The sequence below is a fragment of the Emydura macquarii genome, unplaced genomic scaffold (assembly GCF_026122565.2).
Source record: "Emydura macquarii macquarii isolate MOO-44397 ecotype Brisbane River unplaced genomic scaffold, CSIRO-AGI_Emac_v2 contig_318, whole genome shotgun sequence".
In the NCBI taxonomy this organism is placed as follows: domain Eukaryota; kingdom Metazoa; phylum Chordata; order Testudines; family Chelidae; genus Emydura; species Emydura macquarii.
In genome coordinates this window covers 8,056,945-8,078,917 of record NW_027130455.1, presented here as the reverse complement: position 1 = coordinate 8,078,917, position 21,973 = coordinate 8,056,945, and the positions used below count along the sequence as shown (strand labels likewise).

Below are 21,973 nucleotides of genomic sequence, written 5' to 3'. Positions count from 1 at the left end.
GCAGAGAGTAAGTGATTATCCAGATTATTTTGATTCTTGTAGGATTAAACACAATGATGCATTTCTATACTATCTGGTAAATTGCTATTTGTCAGCAGTAATGCTTAACTTGAATTGTCAGTTGATAGTATTACAAGTAAATAGAATCTGAGTGAAGTGTTTATAACATTAATTACATTTCATTGCAAAGGAACCTGATTTGGTGGCTCTGGCAAAGCAAGCAGAAGAAAGGAAACAAAGAGCAGAGAAGAGACATAAGGAAGCCCTGAAAGAGCAGAAAAACCAAAAAGAAAAATTGTTGAGAGTGCAAACATGGTATACAGTGGTAATTTATTTTTCTTAAAAATGCGGATTATAGTGCATAAAGGGTGAAATGCAGGAACTTTGAGACTTCTTATTCAGCATGTTTGTAGTTTAGGAATTGCATGTCGTTCTTGATGAAGTTGTGGAGTTTGATAAGAATTCTAGCTTGAGAAACAAGGAGATAAAATGGTCACGTACTGGATAGCTTAGGGAACTATCAATGGGATGAAGGGCCTTTCACCCTCATCACTTGTTTCAGCCCAGCTGTTCAGTGACATATATTAAATGAGTTGATTTCGTTCTAGTTCCTGATGGACAAGATATCCACTTCATAAAATCCACCACATTTGTCACTGGCTGTCATGCTTCTTAGCATTCTCAGCCAATGAGTTACAGTTTGAACAGGCATGAACAAATAAACAATATGCAAGGTAGTACTACTAGAGCAGAGATGAGGCCTTGTAGGTAAGTTTGTGTACACCTGAAAAATTAAAGTGAGCTGACCAAAGTGATATATGCAACTCACTGATATTCAGGAAACTTATTTGAAAAGGAGATTGATTTTGTTTAGAAGATGTGCTCTCTGCAATTCTGGTCCCTTTTTGAACACCTGCATTATTTCGTTGCTGCCTTTCATTTTCAGTTGCCCATTCTCTGTGATCAAATTACTTCTGTTCACTCACCCCTTGAGAGTTATTACAAGGATACATAAAAATAACTACAATAAATTTTTAGATTTACCTTTGATTTTTACACAGCACTAATATTCCTGTTTGAACAATTTTTTCTTCCTAACCATTCTCTTTTTTTGCCCAAGGCGAACAAATGCACGTAAGCATGCGTTGTATATGGAAAAAGAGAGAGCTGCCAAAATTGCAAGCCTGCCACTGCCTCCACCCCATCCTTTTGAGGTGAGTATCCAATATGTGGGGATGGTGATAATTTCAGGGTGAAATAGAAGCGTTACTGTGGCTTCATTCTGTCTTCTGGAAGCCTAACTTCTGAAATCACTATTTGCATGTTGTAAGTTGCAACAATGCATCAAAGATTATTCAGATGGAAATTAAACAATTAATTTTAGGCACAAACATACTCCTTGTCACTAGATTGTTTTTTTGTTTTTGTTTTTAGTAGTTAGTTTGGTTATTGATGGTGAGGTTTTATTTGGTGAGTGTGAGATCTGATTCTCTTGATGAGCTGTTTCAATCTTTTTTACCATTAAGACAAATTAAATTAGTTTTAATGCTCTTCCTTCAAAATACATACAGAACCCCAATCTCCTGTTATGATGTAATAATGTGATACTGTGGTTTGCACCTGTAGCTGAGCTACAAGATTGTTAGTTTTTTTTTTTTTTTTTTTTCTTTAGCTGTTTTCACATTTTCTTTGTTACACTTGTGGAATATGGAATACAGACTATATGTTAGAACCATTCATTTTGTTAAAACCAGTGGTTTAGAAAAGTGGATGAAAACTAGGACTTGATCCTTCTGTAACTTTGTGTGTACACCCACATGGAGCTCCATTGTCTGATCTGTCGCTTTTGTGCAGTGTAGAGGTTCATCTGTATTGTAGAATTGGGCCTCAGTTTGAAAAATAACATTAAACATATTTTTAATCTTGTGGTGAATTTATATTAAATATGTTTCTATTTAATTTTATATGGAATTGAACAATGCTATTTATTGCGAACCGTTTTAATATTGAAGAAACAAGTCTCTTTCAAAACTGTGCCTGCTGTTAGCTCTCTCAATATACCTGTTGACAGTGTATCCACTTCTGATATTGAAGGATCACAATATGTTATCATAAAGTGTATGAAAGCCTAAGAAATTACGTTCATGGCAGTGGCTTTTAGATGTGAATAATTTGGGCCTTGATCCAACAAAGCACTTATGCACATGCTTGGCTGTAAATACAATCCAGTTGACTTCAGTGGAAAATGGAGCAAATGTGTGCTGGACTGAGATCTTAGTGGGTGGGATGGGGGGGACTGTTGGGGCCACAAGGTTTTCCTTTGAAAAACTGTTATGGTACTTATAGAAACACAACAAATTGTTTTAAATTGGTAAACTCTTGATTTCAGCACTCTTAAAAATGGCTTACATTGTATTTTGTTAAATTGCAAAAATTGTTGCCTCCAAAATCAGTGTGCCAGAGCAGAGTGAATTTTTTTGAGGGATTGTAAACCCCTAATGGAAACTTTAGGGTCTCCACTTCCACTCAATCAATCTGGATAAATCAATCTGACAGCGGTGAATTTTCCGCTGTCAGTGTAGACATAGCCTTAAGCATTTGTAAATGAAATCTGCAGTTGAGTGCGTTTGTGAGATTTTACTTTTTCTTTGTTTGAAAGTATATTGTGTAGCTGTAGTTGTCCTGCGTTGTGAGAGCTGTTGTAACTGTGGTCTGTATAAGTACATTAAAAACCAAGCACTTTTAAATGAAAGTAATACTGTTCAAAATTGGAAGTATGTCCTTAAGATTAATGACAGTTGGTGTGGAGGCATTTGCCTTGGGCTGTTAGACTCTCTGTCATTAAACCGCCCTATACACCTTGTATTAATGTGGTTTGTAAATAATTTATATCTATGTAAAGTTTTAAATTGTCAGCACAGGTCATTTTCACTTTGGCTGTACCATACATTACTAGCCAGCCTGAGTGTGCAAATCATTTATTTATGCTCCGTTTAGATCATCATGGAAAACAATGCCTCTGGCCAAGTAACTGATTCTTTGTACTTTCTGCTTTTTAGAACTTCGACGTGAAAAGAATTCCTATGGTGAAAGTCTATAATGCTGACGGTTTTTCTGTTACTCATCACCATCTTTCTGAACCGTATGTGGATAGAGAAACAGACACTGAGCAGGTGACTGATTTCAAATACGCCTACGGTGTCTCTCTCCTATATCAATACTATTGTACTGCATCTAAGGATTTTAAATCTGTGGCAACTGGTATTAGTTTCCCAAAACTTGTTTAAAAAAATCTAGGAGTTGGTATAACAATTAAAATGAAGACATGTAAACTAGTTTGATTTCAAATGGTGGTGACTTGTAACACCATACATTGTGCTTTTATGCGTTCGGGTCTCAATCCTGGAAATACTTACCCACTTGAGTAGTCCCATTATGTTCAGTGGGACTGCTTGCTTGCCTAAAGTTACCCAGGTATGTTAAATGTTTGAAGGATCGGGGCCTAAAAACTAAGAGCAGATGCATCAGAGTTTGTTCCATATGTGAAACTTGGAAAATGTTTTTCCCCTTTGTTACCTTTGTATCCTTCTCTATGGGCTTTTAGTTTTCATGTTAACCTTTTTCAACTCCCAGTGGCCAGATTTCAGTGGGCTCTTTGCAAAACTCACAGTGTGTTTATTTTCCGTAGGAGTCTGGGAAAACTTCTGTTTTTTCTGTTTATAAAATACAAAATTGTGTAGACTAAAATGAAATAAAATGTTTAGCACACTGTCTGTATTCAGCATTATGCTTTGTTTTGAATTAAAAAGCTTGGGTGTGTTTTTGTTGTAGCCAAGCTACTATAAACATTTTATAAGGGATTTTCCACAATAACACTTGAAACTAGAACAATTTGACATCTCAAAATAAGACGATTATACGTCACTATGTACATGTGCCTTTTTCAAAAGACTTTCAAAACAATTTTGTGCTGCTTCAACTGAGAGTTATATATATTACAGGTCAAGTGTATAGCCATTCATAACTATTTTTTAAAGTAGTTTGGCTGAATTCTTGGCTATGGAATTATTTATTTATTGTCAGCTATATTCTGAGTCTGTACAGTTTTTTTGTGATGTTTAAATTGTTATTAATTGACTACCAGCCAGATGCTCGGTTAGTAGCTGAGGAGGAAGCAAAGCGGTTGGACCAACTACATAAAGAGGAAGAGAGAGATAGGAAAGAACAGCTTGAAAAAGCACATCTAAGAGGAAATCATGCCTTGAAGATGGTCCATTTGGCACAAGTAAGCAAAGTAGAAATAGTACACTGTAATTCATAATGTCAAAATGATCAGCAATAAAAAAAAAAACCGTGAGAAACTGGAGTCTAAATGAATTGGTTTGAATTAGAAAATGCTGACTTCAGGAAAGACCGTGGAATAATGGATGTTTTCAAAATGCATATCCTTAAAAGAAAACTCTTCTCATTTTGCTCAGCCCTGCAGTCAGAAAGTTCAGAAAGTAAGAAGCAATTCTTAGTCATTAAAATGAAAGGGATTGGCAGATAGTTCATGTTTTGTGGATAATGCCAAAATTTTACACAACCAGATATAGCAAGCTTTCAAATACTCAATAATTTTTTTTTTTTTTTTTTTTTTTTTTTAAATAAAAAGGTTTTTGGTTAGATGCAGTATCTTGAGTTGCAAACATTGGAAAAGAGATGTCGAAATCCACTGTGTGTATAAGAAATGGAAATGGAAATTTTGTTTTTTAAATTGACTTATTTTTTCTGACCAAAATTGCGCACATTCAAACATATATGCATAGTAAATAATGCCTGAGACTAATTTTAAAATAAAAAGTGGTGAGAATTTTGAGCTATTAATTTTGCAAAGTTTGCAGACTCTGCTAGTATGCTTCTGAATTATTTGCTTCAGAACTATTTGGCTTGATCTTGAACACCGCTGCCTCTTTAATGTAAAGGGTTTTTAACTGAAGTCCTACAGTGTGAATAAACTGCTTAAAGTGGTCTAAGTCATTAAAGTAGTCAAACAGCAGGTTCAATTTAGGCAGATTCAAAGCTTAAGCATTTCAGAACCTCCATCCATCTCTCCCAGTGCTCTAAGAACTGTTCTGGTTCCTTTAGTGATCTTTAAAAAGTTTGTTTGCTAAATTTTAACATTTATAACATTAAAACTATTATACTAATTTTCTTCAAATTTGGATTAAATTTTAATGAAGGAGTGATCACATAGGCATGTTTCAGATTTTTACTTGACATCTACAAAAGCCATATTTAAGACCTTATTATCAGTCTTTGTTCCTACCTTAATTCTAGCTTCAATGCCAAATGAATTTTAAAAACTATATATTGAAACATTTAATTTTAGGCAAAATACAGTTCTTTTAAACACTTAAAAATGAACTATGCTTTATATTAAGTAATAGTGAAATGCCTGGCTTTGGAAGTTGACATCTAATTTGATAAGGTCTTTCCCATCCCCATTTAGGTATTTAAATGTGTTTATTACATCACTGATGATATAGTACTCAACAGTACCCAGAAGTGAGTGTGAATAACTAGGTGGTTCTAAAGTTAAAACATATATTCTGAATACAGGACACTTTGCCCCCATCCTCTCCTAATTTTATGAAAGATGACAGTGATTTTTAATTGTGCATATTAAAGGTGATTGCAAACTATGTACTTTTAACCTAGAATTCTTTAGAGGCAGCATGACTGATGAGATTTAATCCACAAAATATCAGCTGGGAAGAAGGTAATTATCTTCACTTTACAGGTGAAGAAATCTGAAAATTTCTTTTAGTAGAAATGTACAAACTTTACCTACGAAAGCTTAGGTTTAAATTGATTTTAGTGACCAGGTAAATGAGTTTCTTCCCATTCTAACCCATGTCCCATACGGTCATAGGTAAGACAAACGATGCTTAGGGCTGGAGTCCGTTGATATAAATGAAAAGGGGTTGTTGGTTGGGTGTTTCCAGAGAAAGTCCTACCATTTTGGAATTCATTTCTCCCTTGATACAAAATACTCTGATCTTTTGACATTCCGAATAGGTTGCAGAGTTCATCTTTTTTTTCCCCCCAGACTTTTGAAAGTGGGGCAGGGGGAACTTTAGGGCTGAGGAATTACTGTATGGGGAGAGGGATTTAAGTTTTTAAATTTAATTTGCTTGCTAGTGGTGGGTTATGTTTGTGATATAAATAAGTTACCCGTATTTCCCCATGTATAAAACGCTCCCATGTATAAGACGCACCTTAATTTTGGGGCCTGAAATTTGAAAAAAAATGTATTACGGTAAAAAAAATCTACAACCACTGTATAAGACGCACCCAGTTTTTAGACCCCAAATTTTTCGAAAAAAGGTGCGTCTTATACATGGGGAAATACGGTATATCTAAGGTGCCAACTGCTTTTTTTCCACAGAACCCCTGCACCTCATTAAGTATATAGCGATAAAGCAGAGGTTTTGATATTTTACTATCTTCCGGTAAATGGACTTATGCCTTATTTATTGTATACCATCCAAGCCTTGCAGTGAATGCAGAATTGTTAATTGCTTTATGACTATTCTGTGGTGCCGAAGTATCTGAGTGCTTCAGAAAGATTAAGGGGAGTTACGAAGATAATCTCTCCCCTCTCATAAGAAGTTATCTTCATTATATAAATGGTGAATGAAGGCACAGAGACAGATTAAGGCCAACATATGCAAAAGTGTCCACTAAGTTTGTAGCCATGTTGATTGGCTACCCAACTTGAGTTATATAAGGTTCTGAGTAACTGCATCTCATTGACTTCAGCTGCAGATGAGTGCTTAGCACGGAGTTAAAATTGGACTTTTGCCTCTCTTGTTTCTTTATAATTTGAGAAGGCTGAAACGTTTTCTTAAAACATTTTTGGTTTTTTTATTTTGTTAGCGATTCTGCTTCTATTTAGCACAAAGATCTGAGGTTGACTAGAGAATTAGACAAATTACGTCACAAGAGATGATTGAAAGTTGAGCTTTTAAGAAAGGAACCTTTTAGTCACTGTTGTAACTTCCTGGTTTTTGTTTAAGTTGACTAACATTTTGGAGAAAAGAAGTCTTCCTTAAATATTCAGTACTCCCAATCTTTCAGCTAAGGTATGAGAGCTAATGAGATATATTTGTATATGTGTCTGTCTATCTATATCTTACAAGATACACAACAAATCATCCAGCAAAACTAGGGAAGATCAAAATTGACTTTGCTGATATTTCTAAGGTATAAAATAGAAGGGAAAATATTTAAAATAAGACTTTCAGAGCTTCTCTTACAAATCACAATGCAAAAAGAGTACTAGTCTAATCTTCACCCAAAAAAAAAAAAAAAAATCCTTTGCAGATCAGCAACCTAACAAGGACTCAATTTTTTATTCCATAAAATAGAAAACTTAGTTCTCCTATATGTGGAAAAGTTGATCTACAAGTACATTTTCTGATCTTCTTTTTAACATTGTAGCTGACCCTTCAGTGCTATTAATAACTCTCTATACCAATAAATGTGTGTAGGTTATCTCGATTGGTATATTTTCAGAAGTGGTGTGTGTGTGTATATTTAAACTCAGGAATTTTGTATGACGTATGAAGCAAACATTAAACAAACCTCATGGTAGCTAAATGAAAGTGTTTTATTAGTGCTGATTAGTCAAACTGTCTGGATATGAATGCTAAACTGTTAATTGATTACTTTGCTACTTGAAGGACCGGGAAAGACTAATGAAAGAGCTTGAACAGATGCAAAATATGGACCTGGCACGGAGAAGACAGATTGTGGCACAGATGCCACCACAGCTGTTCGAACCTGCATACAGACGCATGGAAATTAAAGAAGACTGGCAGAGGGAGCTGGAGTTTGCCTTTGAAGATATGTACAATGGAGACAGGAGTAAGCTATTTTGAAAGATTAAGTGAGCAGCTGTCAACATATACTATTAAAAAGATCTTTGTAGTAGGAGATGTAATTTGAAACAAAGTTTTGGAGTAAGATTTTGAATGAACCATTTAATTTGGAACTGTTGGGGAGTTTCTTTTGTGGTGACATTGGTCTTGCAATTTAAAGTAGTTTTATTCAGATTACAGATAGTCATGTATTCTATTTCACATGGCTTCATTTCTTTTCTTTTATTTAGAAATGAAAGGAGACATGATTTTGCACCTCGAGCCACAACCTTTGCCAATTCCCTCTGATCGATCTCAAGATAATGACCTGGATATTTCCTTGGAGCCAGATTTTGCATGTGAGACTCAACCAAAATTGGATAAGGTGACGGAAGAGGAAGCCCAGCACCCTAGTGAACCAGAGAGTAAGAAACTTTCAAGTTTAGCTCTTGTATTGGGTATACTTCATTATTTAAGTCCTTCAGATGTACCGTAGGAAAAAGGAGGGGTGGGTAATGTTTTTGTACAGGAATTTGGGAAAATGTAGAAGTGAGTTTAAAACAAAGTACATTGAATACCAGAAATCATGGTATCTTCATTTGTTTTTAATTAATTTTAACAGCTGGAAATAAGAACTAATGAATTTATACTACATATTTACAAAGGGAATGAGTTACAGTGCCTTTGGGAATCATAGCTTTGTGTAGTTTAAGTTGAATGTAGATTAGTTATTGAAGTATTTTGGTAGCTTTAGATATTAAATATTATAGATATGAAATATCTTTGCATCATTAGTGGCTTTTGATACTTTCCATTCCAGAGATTGGAGTATAATAAATACGAACTTCAAATGAAAAAGTGAACTCTCCCTTTTTATGTCTTGATCCAATGAACTGTGTTGAGTAGCACTCTGAGAACTATCCTGAGCAGTTGCATGACTTGTGAAATTGCATGTTGACTCTAATACATGAACATTATAAATGTTTTGAAAAGGTGCTTTAAGATATCTGTGTTGAGAGCCTGTCTTTATTCCCCATCAGACAGTTAAGTTATTGGGTTAACGAAAACAAATTTTGCCAAGGTAAATATTTTACTCGGATGATTTTGTTTACAGTCGATGACTTTGTTATGTAAGAAGTAACTGAACATAATGTGTACCATGTTTTGTCTTGTTCTTATACCTTTTTTTAATAGTTTGGGGTCTGTGTTCCTCCTAGATCATGAAATGGGAATGGCTCCCCAACCACAATCAAAACTGGTCTTAAAAAAATTGCTAAATAAGATCCGGAGCCAAAAAGACCAGTGGACTTCAAAATGTGAAGCAGAGATTCAAAGTGAAATTGAGACAATTGAGTCAGGAACACTTGCTAGTGAAGAGAGACGATTGTGTGATTCAGCACCTGGACATGAACAACATGCTGATTCAGTCTCTGAAGCCATAGGTAAGCATTGTGTAGCTCTCCAACTAAAATTAAATGTATTTTGAGAGCAAAGAGGTCCTGGCTGGGCAGAGCTGTGAATACTGCTTTTCCCATAAGAATTATTTAGTGAATAGCCTGAAATGTTTTGTTCTGTTCATTTTGTTTGATCTAGACTTGGAGATTTGGGATAAAAAGTGGCTAAGTGACTCTGTTTAAGACCTTTTGACTTTCTATGAGACTTAGTCACTTTTTTGAAAATTTTACTATTGGTCTATTTCTGAATTAAAAAAAAAAAAAAAACTTCCTTGGAGGCTGAAATTACTTTCTCCCATATTTCTTGGTGTGCTAAATATCAAACACCAATAAATTGGAATGGCACTTGTTCCTGGATTCAATAGCTTCTTTTGAATTACCTTTAACCTGAAATAGACTGAGTTTACTGCTTGGTTTGTAATCATCATTTTGCAGCAATTTGTTGATCTCCCATTTGCTTCTGGGATGTCATTGGGTTAGTGCATGTGACTGGTTTTTAGAGTCTAACCATTAGGCAAAGTAAATGATCAAGTAATTTTACCATATTAAAATTTTAATTGTTTGTGAATGCATTTGCTATAATGTCATTGTTAAAATCGATAAGTCTTTCCCTGAAATTTTGGGGCTGGCTTTGCCATTAAAACGTGTGTGGTGATTTATTACATCATCTGCAAGGTGTGAAAAATACACTTGCTAGAGGGGAGCAGGAAACCTTTTCTCATTAACATTCAGAGCTAGTGGTAAGTGAATGATCTTCCTTTGGGATGCTGAGAAGGTAGAATCAGAGGCTTAAAACTCTTCTGCCTGAGAGTGCATCAGAAGAGTCTCTTCTGTCCTTACCTAGCAGTGCTGCCTCTACACCTCCTCGTTCTCGCAGCAGAGACCCAAGACCTGCTACTGTTGCTTTTTCAGTAGCTCATTGAAGATTTAGAGAATTTTGACAAAAGCAGGCAGTGAAAACAAATCCTGATGGGATTTCAGTGATCTGTTGCAGAAAGCTATGAATGAATTTGGGGAAGGAAAAAAAGTGAGACGCTTGCTGCTCTTTTTTAGCAGCTAGGAAGATAGTGGGGTGGAGAGTGAGAATACTGCTTCAGGAGGGTGACTGGAGGAAGAGAAGCCTCTTCCCCATCCCCCTGCATCTTGCGGGACAGTGACAGGGAGAAAGCGGATGAAGCTCTCCATCTTAGAAATTGCCATTAAACCATAACACATATAAAAGATGGGGCCCCTCAGCAAGATTTAGGGACTAGGTGGAATTGGGAGGTGCCAATTCCCTCTTTTCCACAAGCCAGTGGGGATTGCGGAGGAACTTCTCACTAGGGCAGGGGTTCTCAACCGGTGGTACGCGTACCACTGGTGGTACTTACCGGAGGGCTGGGTGGTACGCGCGGCGCTGAATCCGCCGCTGCCGGATGGGCCCTCCCACCCGCCCCTGCGAAACTCTGCTGCCGAAAATTGGGGAAACGGCGGAAGGGTTTCGGTGGTGGGCATTGTTTCCGCCGCGAAACCCCGCCACCCGTCTCTCCCCGCCGCCGCGAAACCCCGCTGGAAATCCCTCCCGTCGCCGCCACGAAACCCCGCCGCAAGTCACCTCCCTTTTTTTTCCCGAGTGGTACTCGGGTCGCGTACAGTCGGGTCAAGTGGTACTTGACCTGACTGTACCTGGCCCGAGTGGTACTCGGGGGAAAAAAAGGTTGAGAACCGCTGCACTAGGGTGTTTTCCTTAGACTCAATTAGGGAAACCCTCCCATAGCTGAAACATTGTGTTGACCCATGATACCTAAATTTAGTGTTCTGGCTAGTAGTTTCTAAGCCCTGATATGAGTAATATTCCTGATTGTGCTATCTGTTAAATATATGCATATCTTTTAGAATCTCCAGAAACGTTGGAGCATACTGTTGTAGCTGGAAATTCCATCCTAATCCACCCTCAAGAACAAGCAGCCAAAATTAGAACTGAAGCAGAGAGACAAAAGCAGGTATTTTTTTTAACTTCTCAGGATTCTTTAAAATGTGCTTTACTTCGAACATAAGAATGGCCATATTGGGTCAGATCAATGGTCCATCCGGTATCCTGTCTTCTGACAGTGGACAGTGGCAGATGCTTCAGAGACAATGAACAGAACAGGGCAATTTATCAAGTCATCCATGCCCCTGTCAACCAATCGCAGCTTCTGGCAGTCAGAAGTTTAGGGACACACATAGCATAGGGGTCTGTTCCTAACCATCTTGGCTAACAGCCATTGATCGACCTATCCTCAATGAACTTACCTAATTCTTTTTTTAACCCACTTATACTTTTGGATGTCACATCACTCGGCAATGAGTTCTGCAGGTTGACTGTGCATTATGTGAAGAAGTACTTCCTTATGTATGTTTTTAAACCTGCTACCTATTGGGTGATCACCGCTTCTTGTGTTATGTGAAGGGTTAAATAACAGTTCCTTATTCCATTTTTCCACACCATTCATGATTTTAGATTTATATCATATCCCCCTCCCCCCAAGTCGCATCTTTTCTAAGATGAATCGTCCCAGTCTTTTTAATTTCTCCTCATATGGAAGCTGTACATACCCCTAATCATTTTTGTTGCTCTTTTTTGTACTTTTTTCAGTTCTAATATATCTTTTATGAGATGGGACGACCAGAACTGCTTATAGTATTCAAAGTGTGGATGTACCATGAATTTATATAGTGGCATTTTTCTGTTATTTTATCTTTCCCTTTCTTAATGGTTCCTAATAGTCTGTCAGCTTTGCATTTACTTTGCATTTATCAACATTGCATTTAATCTGCTGTTTTATCGCCCGGTTACCCAGTTTGTGAAATCGCTTCGTAACTTCACAGCCTGCTTTGGACTTAACTATCCTGATTAATTTTTTATCATCTGCCAACTTTGCCACCTCACTGTTTACCCCTTTTTCCAGATCATTTGAGTATGTTGAACAATATGGTGCCAGTAGAGATCCCTGGAGGACACCAATATTTACCTTTCTCCATTAAAGAAAACTGACCATTTATTCCTACCCTTTGTTTCTTGCCTTTTAACCAGTTACTAATTCATGAGAGGACCTTTCCTCTTATCCCATGGCTGCCTACTTTTGCTTAAGAGCCTTTGGCAAGGAACCTTGTCAAAGGCTTTGGAAAATCCAAGTATATAGTATTCAGTGGATCATCCTTGTCCACATGTTTATTGACACTTCCTCTCAGAGAATTTAAGAGATTGGTGAGGTGTGATTTTTCCCTTCAAAAAAATTGTATTCAGTCTTCCCCCACAAATTGCATTCATTTATGTCTGATTCTATTCTTTACTATAGTTTCAACCAATTTGCCTGGTACTGAAGTTTAAGCTTGTAATTGCCAATGATCACCTCTGGAGCCTTTTTTAAAAAATTGATGTCATGTTAGCTATCCTCCGGTCATCTGGTACAGAAGCTGATATAAGGAATCCTAGATTTCCATGATAAACACAAAATTCTCTGATTTTAAAAAAAAACAACCAAAAATCCATATTTTTCCGTGATTAAAATGAAATGCTGAACTTCAGTTTCCCGTGTCACAATATATATAAGTATCAGTTGAACACAATGTTTTATTGATATATTATTTTTAGCTGCCAGCCAGAGCCCCGCCATCCAGGGCTGCCAATCAGAGCCTAAACTATTCTCCTGATTATCAGAATTTTTTATTCTTCTTCAGGTGATTGCTCATGTCCATTCCCAATTTAGGTGTGTGTGCTTGCCACATGCACTGGTGCCGGAAACCCTTTTTTCCCTTAGTGGTACCCGTACCAGCCGGCTCTAGCGTCCCCCTGCAGCAGCGCACATGCGCCCACATATAGGCTCCCCCTTCCTCTCAGTTCCTTCTTGCCACCAGTGATGGTGCTGGAACGCTCTAGCCTTCGCAAGTTTCTCTCATCTCCCTAGTGGTCTATTCTTCATTTTTTAGTATATATAGTTACTTGTTCGTTACAGTTCTAGTTTTTTAGTGGTTAGATTCGCATGGTCGGGGCATGCCCTGTTCCCCAGGGTTTAAACCCTGCGCCTCCCTACACTTGACGGCTTGGATGCTCCATGGCTGAACCAGGAGGAACAGGCCTATTGAGCCCAGGTTCAGAGCAGAAAGCCGTCGACCAGATATGCTTATAGGGCCAAGTGGAAGCGCTTCACCTGCTGGGTGACCAAATATCGCTTGTCTCCGATGGAGACATCAATCCCTACGATCCTGGAGTATCTGTTCCATTTCAAACAAGAGGGATTGGCCTTCTCATCAATCAAGGTCCATGTGGTAGCCATATTGGCTTTTCACCCCTTGGTGGAAGGTAGAACAGGTTTCTCTCATGGTATGACTAGATTCCTCAAAGGGCTGGAAGGGCTTTTCCCGCTGATAAGGGAGCCTTCTCCTCAGTGGGACTTAAACTTGGTCCTTTCCAGATTTACCGGACCGCCCTTCGAGCCATTGGCCTTGTGCTCCCTTACATGCCTGTCATGGAAGATCACCTTCCTGGTTGCTATCAGACACTTGCCTGGCGGACTTGAGGTCAGGACTTTAACGGTGGAGTCACCATACACTGTGTTCTTTGAAGACAAGGTCCTGCTACGACCACATCCGGCCTTTTTATCTAAGGTGGTCTCCCATTTTCACCTGAATCAGGAGATCTTCCTGCCTGTTTTCTGCCCCAACCCGCACAACTCCAGTGAAGAGAGATGCTTGCACGCTCTCAACGTGAGGAGGGCCCTGGCGCTTTATATTGATAGGATGAAGTCCTTCCATTGCTCTACTCAGCTCTTCATGGCGGTTGCAGACCGGATGAAGGACCTACCGGTTTCCTTGCAGCATCTTTCTAAGTGGATCATGGCCTGCATCCGGGTCTGTTATGAGCAGGCTGGAGTCGTGCTTCCGGTGTCCTCGACAGCCCACTCAACGAGAGCGCAAGCATCATCTGTGGCCTTCCAAGCGCATGTCCCTATATTGGACATCTGCAGGGCAGCTACCTGGTCATCCGTGCATACGTTTGCGTCCCACTATGCCTTGACACAGCAAGCCCGGGACAACGCCGACTTTGGTAAAGCAGTGCTTCAAGGGTCATGTCCATGAACTCCTACCCTCCTCTGGAGACACTGCTGGTGAGTCACCTAAATTGGGAATGGACATGAGCAAACACTTGAAGAAAGAACGGTTCCTTTCCTCGAAACTCTTGTTCTTCGAGCTGTGTGGCTCATGTCCATTCCACACCTGCCCTTCTTCCCCTCAGTTGGAGTTCCAGCAAAAAGGAACTGAGAGGCAGAGGGAACTGGCAGTGCCTATATGTGGGCAGATATGCACGCCGCTGCAGGGGGCGCTAGAACCGGCTGGTACCGGTACCACTAACGGAAAAAAATTACCGGTGCATGTGGTGAACACACACACGGAGATGTGTTGCTCATGTCCATTCCCAATTTAGAAGAACAAGTTATGAGGTAAGCAACCGTTCTTTATCCAGTCTGGCCCTGGTACTAATTAGAATGGATATTCGGGGTTCCACTATGTTTTTATTTTTTCACAAAATATTAAAACTGAAGTGTCTCTGTAAAACGCAAATTCTGCCTTTTTCTGTGGCGAACAGATTTCTAGGATCACTGCTTATTACTGTTTGTTTAATCTGTTTGTTCCAAAACCTTCTCTATTTACTGATGTCTCAATCTGGGAAAGTTCCTCAGATTTGTCACCTGAAATCAGGGCACTGTTCTATCCCACCTGCCCTGCTTTCACCTTTCCCTGATCATCCTTTTTTTCAGCCTTATCCCAGATGTCTAGTATAATTGCAAACAGACCAGTCATGTCATATGTCTCACTAAACAGAGTCTGATAGATTCAGTGTTTATATTGGAGACTTCTCAGGAACACCAAGATTTAGGTAGTTGAATTATTTTTATTGAATGAGTATGTTGTCAGGGGCAAATGCATACTGCTGGAGGTGCTATCTGTCAGATGTGATTTTGACTGAAAGTGCCTGTGTTCACACCCTGCACTCCAGTAATAATCTTTGTACAAACTCTGTCTTGTGAGGTACTTTTGAAAACTAATAACTTGCTGATCAATAATGTCATGGTGAAATATATGTAGCAACATTATATGTAAAGTTATGAATTCCCACTGTATGATGATGATAGCGCATGCTGAAACCCACAGCTCTGTTTAGGCAAAAGTTGCTAAACAGGTCTGTCCTAAACACACACATTCCTTTGTTTATCTCAGTTTATGTATAAGTAGTAAACAGGGTCCTTAAGAAAGCAGGAGGAGGTAAACCAGTTTCTCAAAGACAAAGGATAACCTGACACCTCTAACCCAGAGTCATCAAAGTTGATTGGCAATAATTGATCAAGTGGCCATTCTTTGGCAATAAAGGGGGATAGAAACATATCAATCTGCATTTTAGCAAGCAACAACATGAAACCTTTCACCATGAAGATTCCATGTCTCTGTTCTCACAGCTGGAAGGAATTTTATTTAGGGATAACGCTTAGGAAAATGCATTTCAAAGGGTGAATGGACTACAAAAGTGATGAGGAGCAAAAACACCCCAGGTTGTCTTTCTTTCTATTCCCTATTTTTCTACCTCTCTCTTTCACCTAAAATGACAAAGGAACCAGCCTTTTGACTTTGGGTGTTCCTGACCTGAGAATTGGGTCAGCAATGGGAACATGTGGTTAAGGATTTTACCTTGGACCAAGTCTAGTTTAAGTTCTGGCTACTAGAGAGTGTTTTTTTATCTTTAATTCACTTGTAACCATTGCTGACTTCAATACCTTACACTTGTACTCACTTAATCTTTGTTTGTAATTAAACTTGTTTTATTTTTTTTATCAAAATTAATCCAGTGTTGTGTTTAAATTGAAATGTTTGGGTAATTCCAGTTACAGTAGCAAACTGTTGCATATCTACCCCTGATGGGGGCATGATTAGAATGGACCTCTAATATACCAGTTGCTCAGGATAGGGCTGGACAATGCAGAACACATATTTTGGGGAAAATTTGGCACTGGAAGTGTGTTGGGGCCACCCTGCAAGTAGTAACCAGGGCTGCTGGAAGCCAGAGTATGGCTGGTGTTTTGCTAACAAGGCTGCTGGGTCAATGTTGCTGGACTGAGACTGTAGCCATACATAGATATTCAGGGTGTGACTGTCATACCGTTTGTGAGATACAGCAGCAAAGCATTGTGAGGCGCCCAAGGTTGCAGGGCAGGTGGTGATGCAGCACCTCATTGGTCTGGATTGCACCCCGGAATGTGACCGTGATCAGTAAAGATCTTGTGGTATGTTCTATAAGAGTAAAAATTTCAAATAGATTCTGTATCCTTCGTTACCTATCGCAAGGTGTTTTGGGCTGCTATTGTTCCCAGATACTGCAGAGACTTCTGCATAATAAATCCCTAGGGGAAAAAAATAAGCCACTTCAGAGGGTTGTGAAGTGCAATTTATGCTTTGTATCTATTAGCTATTTCAGAGATATTGTGAGACTTATATTAATGTTAGCAAAATGTGTGGAGAATCTTTGATGAAAAGCAGTATAGAACTGCAAAATACACTTATTCTGAATTGAGTTGCAAGATGGGGACTTTGTTCTGCCCCTCCCTCATGAAAATTGTCAATAGAACTGAAATGAATAGACCACTTGTATTTTATCAATTTTATTAATTTGAGAGTAACTATTGTAAGCAATATGTAATATAGCCCTGTACAATGAAATTTTACTTAAAGCAACCACCAAACGGACAATAAGAATCTGTTCTCCAGTCAAAATCAAGTAAAATTATACTGTAAACTTTGGGGCTACTTTTAGAGGTCAATAGAGATTGCCTATTGTAGTGTAGGTTTCACTGCCAGTGATTTGGGACATAAGATTTAACTATGTTTTATGCTTCTGTCATTTTAATTCTGGAGAATCTCTGTAATTTCTCTGTGACAGATAGAGCGAATAGAGCAACAAAAACAGCAGCAACTAACTTTGCTTAAGCAAATTGAAGAAAAGAGAATACGCTTAGAGGCAGACTTCCTGCAGGTCCAAATGCAGGCTCAGCTGGCAGAAATAAGGGAAAGAGAGCAAGAGGAGAGAGCTCAAAACTCACAGCTGAGTTTTGAGCCAATTATGAACCAACAGAGTGAAGTGGAACACAAGGTAAAGTAAGAGCACTTTGTATCTCCATTCAGAGAGCTCGTTCCCATTGCTAAATTGGAATAACTGTTTAAACTTTATTTTCAACTTGTGTGCCGTGAGGCGGGATTTTCTAGACTCAAAATGCATTTGTGGTAAGTGTAAGCACTGATTCACTTGACATCCGTAGATTTTGGGTATTGGTTTATTTCTGCAGGATAGTAGGATATTTATCATAGAGGCTAGAAAATGTTAGCTACATGACTTGGGTTCTGTGCATAAGTTGTGCAATGAGCCATATCATTTCCTTCTGTGCAGAAATGCATGGGAAAAAGGAAAGACTTGGGTGGGGGGAGAAGCCTTTTTTAATTATACAGAAACCCCAAACATTATCACCCTCAGGAGGAGGGGGAGGTGAATGAGGATGTGGAAAGGGCATGGTCTAATTGTTGCTTTTAAGTGATCTTGAGGCATCTTCTTTCCTGGCCCCCGTTCCCACTTTAAATGCAGTTATTGTTCTCCTAGTCTGTGGGCTGGACCCCTGTACCTCTCTGAAATAAGCTGCAGATCAACTATGAGTAGCATTAACTTCCACAATGTGCTAGCATGTACCGGTAATACCAATTTGGCAGGGGAGACTGTAGCCTTAGATCAACTGCTCCAGGAGATGGCACCCCAGCTCTACTGCCTCAGGCTGAAATTTCATGCACTCCAAAAAAACATTGGGAGGAATGGTTTCTGCTGGCTTAAGAGTAAGAGTGAACATGGTGCCTAGCATTAATCTTACTGTAATATGTTTTATATGCATTGTTTGAATTTTCCCACCTAAACAATTTGTTTCCTGTTAGAATGAAACTGCTGCAGTGCCAGAAACTAGCAGTTCTAAAGAGGAAAATAATATACAGATGATTCGTAACTATCAACAACGTCTTCTACAGCAAAACAGGTACTTTTCCCCATGTAAAATTAATATCTTGAGTGGATTGTTGGAATTATTTTGTAATTGAAAGCTGTTCTTCATGGTATATAGGAAATAAATGTTTTTGTTCTGTTTAGATTGCACAAACAGTCAGTTGACGAAGCCAGAAAACAGTTGCAGGAATATCAGAATAAACTGAAGCAAAGATATCCATCTATTTCTACACCATTAGACTCTGTGATTACATTGCAGTCAAGGTTTATTAACTTAAAACCTACTAGCTGTGAATCAGTTTTACAAATGCATGGAGCTGCAGTACTTCATAGAGATTATCCAGTTTATCAGTCACCTGCACAAGTTCATGTACAAGAGTATGCTCAGCCATTAACCACACATTCAAGAATACATTTCATGTTGGAAAAGCCATTTGAACAGAGAGACGAAGAACAAAGGCATAACATGGGGTCTAGTGGACAGGTACAATCTATAGATTCCTCACAGTTGGAGCAAAGGCAATTTCAGTTACCACAACAGAGTTACTCTTTGCAAGAACAGATAGAAATATTGGGTACTTCTGATAATCAGGTCAGAGAGTTGTCAGAATCCCAGAAGCTGCTGGGGTCAATCATGATGACTTCACAAGATACTTCAGTTATGATGCAAACAGAGGCACAGATACAACAGGTCAGTTTAACATTGCCTGCAGAAGAATCATCTGTGCCTTCAAGAATCCTGGATCTTGATAAAAAGTCAGTAATATCTTCGAAGATGTCAAATCTACTAATAGAGACAGAAGCACAAAAACAGCCCCAGTTTATAGGTCTTGATATGCCAGCAGCAGAGGGGTCTCTAGCTCAGGCTGCATTATTTGATTCTTCAGAATACCAGCAGGTACCTGCAGAGAGTGGCATAAAGACAACTTTTGAACCTGAGACTGGGGCGATTAAGGAGTTCTTGGCATCCAAAAATGGAGGTGCATCTTTGTTAAATTATTCCAATATACTAAAGTTGAGAGAGAGCGTGCTAGCTTCTTCAGAGAGCATTCAAGCTCAACAAGACCATTTGAAAGAACTGCAAGAGCAACTGGATGTACAGAGAGAAGCTCTTCTTTCTAGACAGAGAATGCAGGAAGAATTGCTTTTACGTAAGCAGACTAAATTGAAGGAACAGATGCAGAGACAACAAGAGGCTTTGAAGGATTTTCTTAACAGGCAGGTATGTTTTGTAAATGTAACATAATGAGTTGTCTGCTAGTAGGTGTCGGGTTACAGAACAGACTTTGCAAATTAGCAGATTTCCCTACGTAGTATGCAGACTTAGAGGGTGTGCGTTTGTCCTTTACTAAAACTGACCCAAACTAGTGATCTGTGGCCTTTGTGATCTGTAATAAGGGGTTCTGTTAGATGAGCCATGAGAGCCTCTCTCTGTCCAGTCATACAGGAACTGTGCTAAGCTTGTCTCAGCTTGAACTCAGAATGTGATGTTCATTGAAGTAGTTACAGTTTTTGAAATATTTGTAGGCATGATTATTCAGCTTTACAATCTTTAAATGATCGCTCTAGGACAGGGCTCGACAAACCCCGGGTGCCAGGTTGCCATGGCGCCTAGAAATTTAAGACTGGCGCCTAGTATTTCTCTGGGAGGAGCGGCTGCCGCGCTCTGGCCAGGGTGCTACTGTGCCCATGTGGCAGGGCTGGGAGGGAGGAGGGCGCCCCGCCGCTGGGCCCACGTTGTGGGAGAGGGGCGGGAGGGGAGAGTGGCTGCTGCGCTCTGACCAGGGTGCCCTGCGGCTGAGCCCACGTTGTCTGGCTCCTTAATTTTTGGGCTGGTTCCTAGCTCCAAAACAAATTTGTCAAGCCCTGCTCTAGAATTAAGGGTATAATGAACACCTCTGTCAGATAAACTGTTTTAAAAAACTAAGCTGTGCTTTTTATATGTGCAAACAGGAAAATTTGGTTTTAAAATTGCTTATATTGGCTGAATTCTATTTTGTTAAATTGTTTTTGAATAGCAGTAATGCTGTCAGACTTTGAATTGGTTTTTAATCCCTCTTAGATGTATAAAATAACCCGGGTTCTGTTTACAAAGGAATTTAAAGATGAAATTCACATTTGTAAAGGCTGATCTATTTCGAAAGGCAATTTTCTTGTTCTGCCTCTCAGTTCTAACCTTGTTTGAATTCAGGTTTCTCCTGAGCAGGTAGTAAGCTGTATTGTGATATTTGAGATATGGACAAATATCCATTAAGGGCTAGGCTGGCACTATCATAATTGTCACTTGTAATCTAAGAGAAACTCCTTTCCAAAACCCTCTAATTTATGGGACCTTTTCTAAAGATTTTCCTTTGCTGAATTTTCCTTTTTTGGGCAGATGATGGGGGAGAGGATGGTAGTGAAGAGATCAAATCGCAGTCTATGAACTAAGCTACTGTTTGTTTGAACGTACAGAATCATGTTCATGTACTAAAAATTTCCAGGATGCCAATGTTTACAGTAAAAAAACTTGCCCATAAAGTCACCCAAGGGATCTCCTTTTAGTTACCATTCTAAGATTAGAGTTGGGTGAAAATTTTTCAGCAAATAGTGAATTTGCTGAAAAATAGTTTCAGGGTGACCAAAACTATTCGAAGTAGGATTGAATTCAGCGAATAGTTCATCGGAATAAAAAAAGAGTAAATTGTTTTTGAAAGTCAAAACATTTTAACTTTTGTCTTTAAATGAGCTGTTGTGAAACAACCCATTCTGTTTCAGCAAGAAACCAAAATAGTACATTTTTGGTTCAAAATGAACTCATTTTTTTTCTACATATTTTGGTTCAGCCACTGAACCAAAAACTCAGTTATTTGCTCAACTCGATTCAGTATAGTTCATAATATCTTTAGGTTAGGTAAGTCTCTCTCTTTATGGAAGCTGGCTATACAGAAACTCTTGCCTTATTTTATTTAAACCAATCTAAAACAGCAGGCATCATAAAGAATGACTTAATGCTGCTTTGGCTCTCAGCCTTTCATTTTAGCAGTCTTCAGAGAACTAAAATCCCTGTCCTTGGTAACTGAGTAGAAACACTATTTCAGGATTTGATCCTGCAAGAAACAGTATTCTGGCCCAATCCAGCAAAACACTTAAACACACAACTAATTAACTTGTAACAAGTACTCACATGCTTAGGCGTTTTGCTGGGTTGAGCTCTCGGAACTTTTTTTTCTCATTTTCTGGAAAGTGCTGATGTGTAGTAGTGTATGTGGGACACACGAGAAAATAGAGGTTTAGTAAAATGGGTGTGAAAATAATCTTAGCTACTGTTACTTCCTTTTTTAAGGCAGAAGAATCTGTCCCGTACAGAGAGATGACAGAAACACAGAAGTCAGACCACTTCCGTCTGATGACTTACCTTTTCAAAGATGCAGAAAATAAATATCAAGAAGTTAATTGTGGTGATATGAGCCAATATGATGAAAATAGATTGCTTTCACAAAGTATCAGTCAAATCGGTGAGGCCATTTATAATGTTTTATTATAAAGCTGCTGCTCATTTTTTTTCAGTTGTAACTGGTTTCTTT

At 38.8% G+C, this 21,973-nt stretch overlaps 1 protein-coding gene across 5 annotated transcripts in view; it reads left to right on the top strand.

Annotated features, from left to right (window-relative positions):
* Positions 1–21,973, top strand: part of CEP295 (centrosomal protein 295) — an 86,578-nt gene that overhangs the window by 31,297 nt on the left and 33,308 nt on the right. For all 5 annotated transcript variants that reach the window (XM_067568281.1, XM_067568259.1, XM_067568272.1 and 2 more), the window contains exons 4-15: positions 191–315; positions 1,121–1,214; positions 3,060–3,173; positions 4,145–4,285; positions 7,728–7,911; positions 8,156–8,329; positions 9,122–9,346; positions 11,234–11,340; positions 17,310–17,519; positions 18,344–18,441; positions 18,552–19,629; positions 21,733–21,904. In XM_067568281.1, coding sequence (XP_067424382.1) covers positions 191–315; positions 1,121–1,214; positions 3,060–3,173; positions 4,145–4,285; positions 7,728–7,911; positions 8,156–8,329; positions 9,122–9,346; positions 11,234–11,340; positions 17,310–17,519; positions 18,344–18,441; positions 18,552–19,629; positions 21,733–21,904 — 2,722 coding nt within the window. The remainder of the gene's footprint in view (positions 1–190; positions 316–1,120; positions 1,215–3,059; positions 3,174–4,144; positions 4,286–7,727; positions 7,912–8,155; positions 8,330–9,121; positions 9,347–11,233; positions 11,341–17,309; positions 17,520–18,343; positions 18,442–18,551; positions 19,630–21,732; positions 21,905–21,973) is intronic.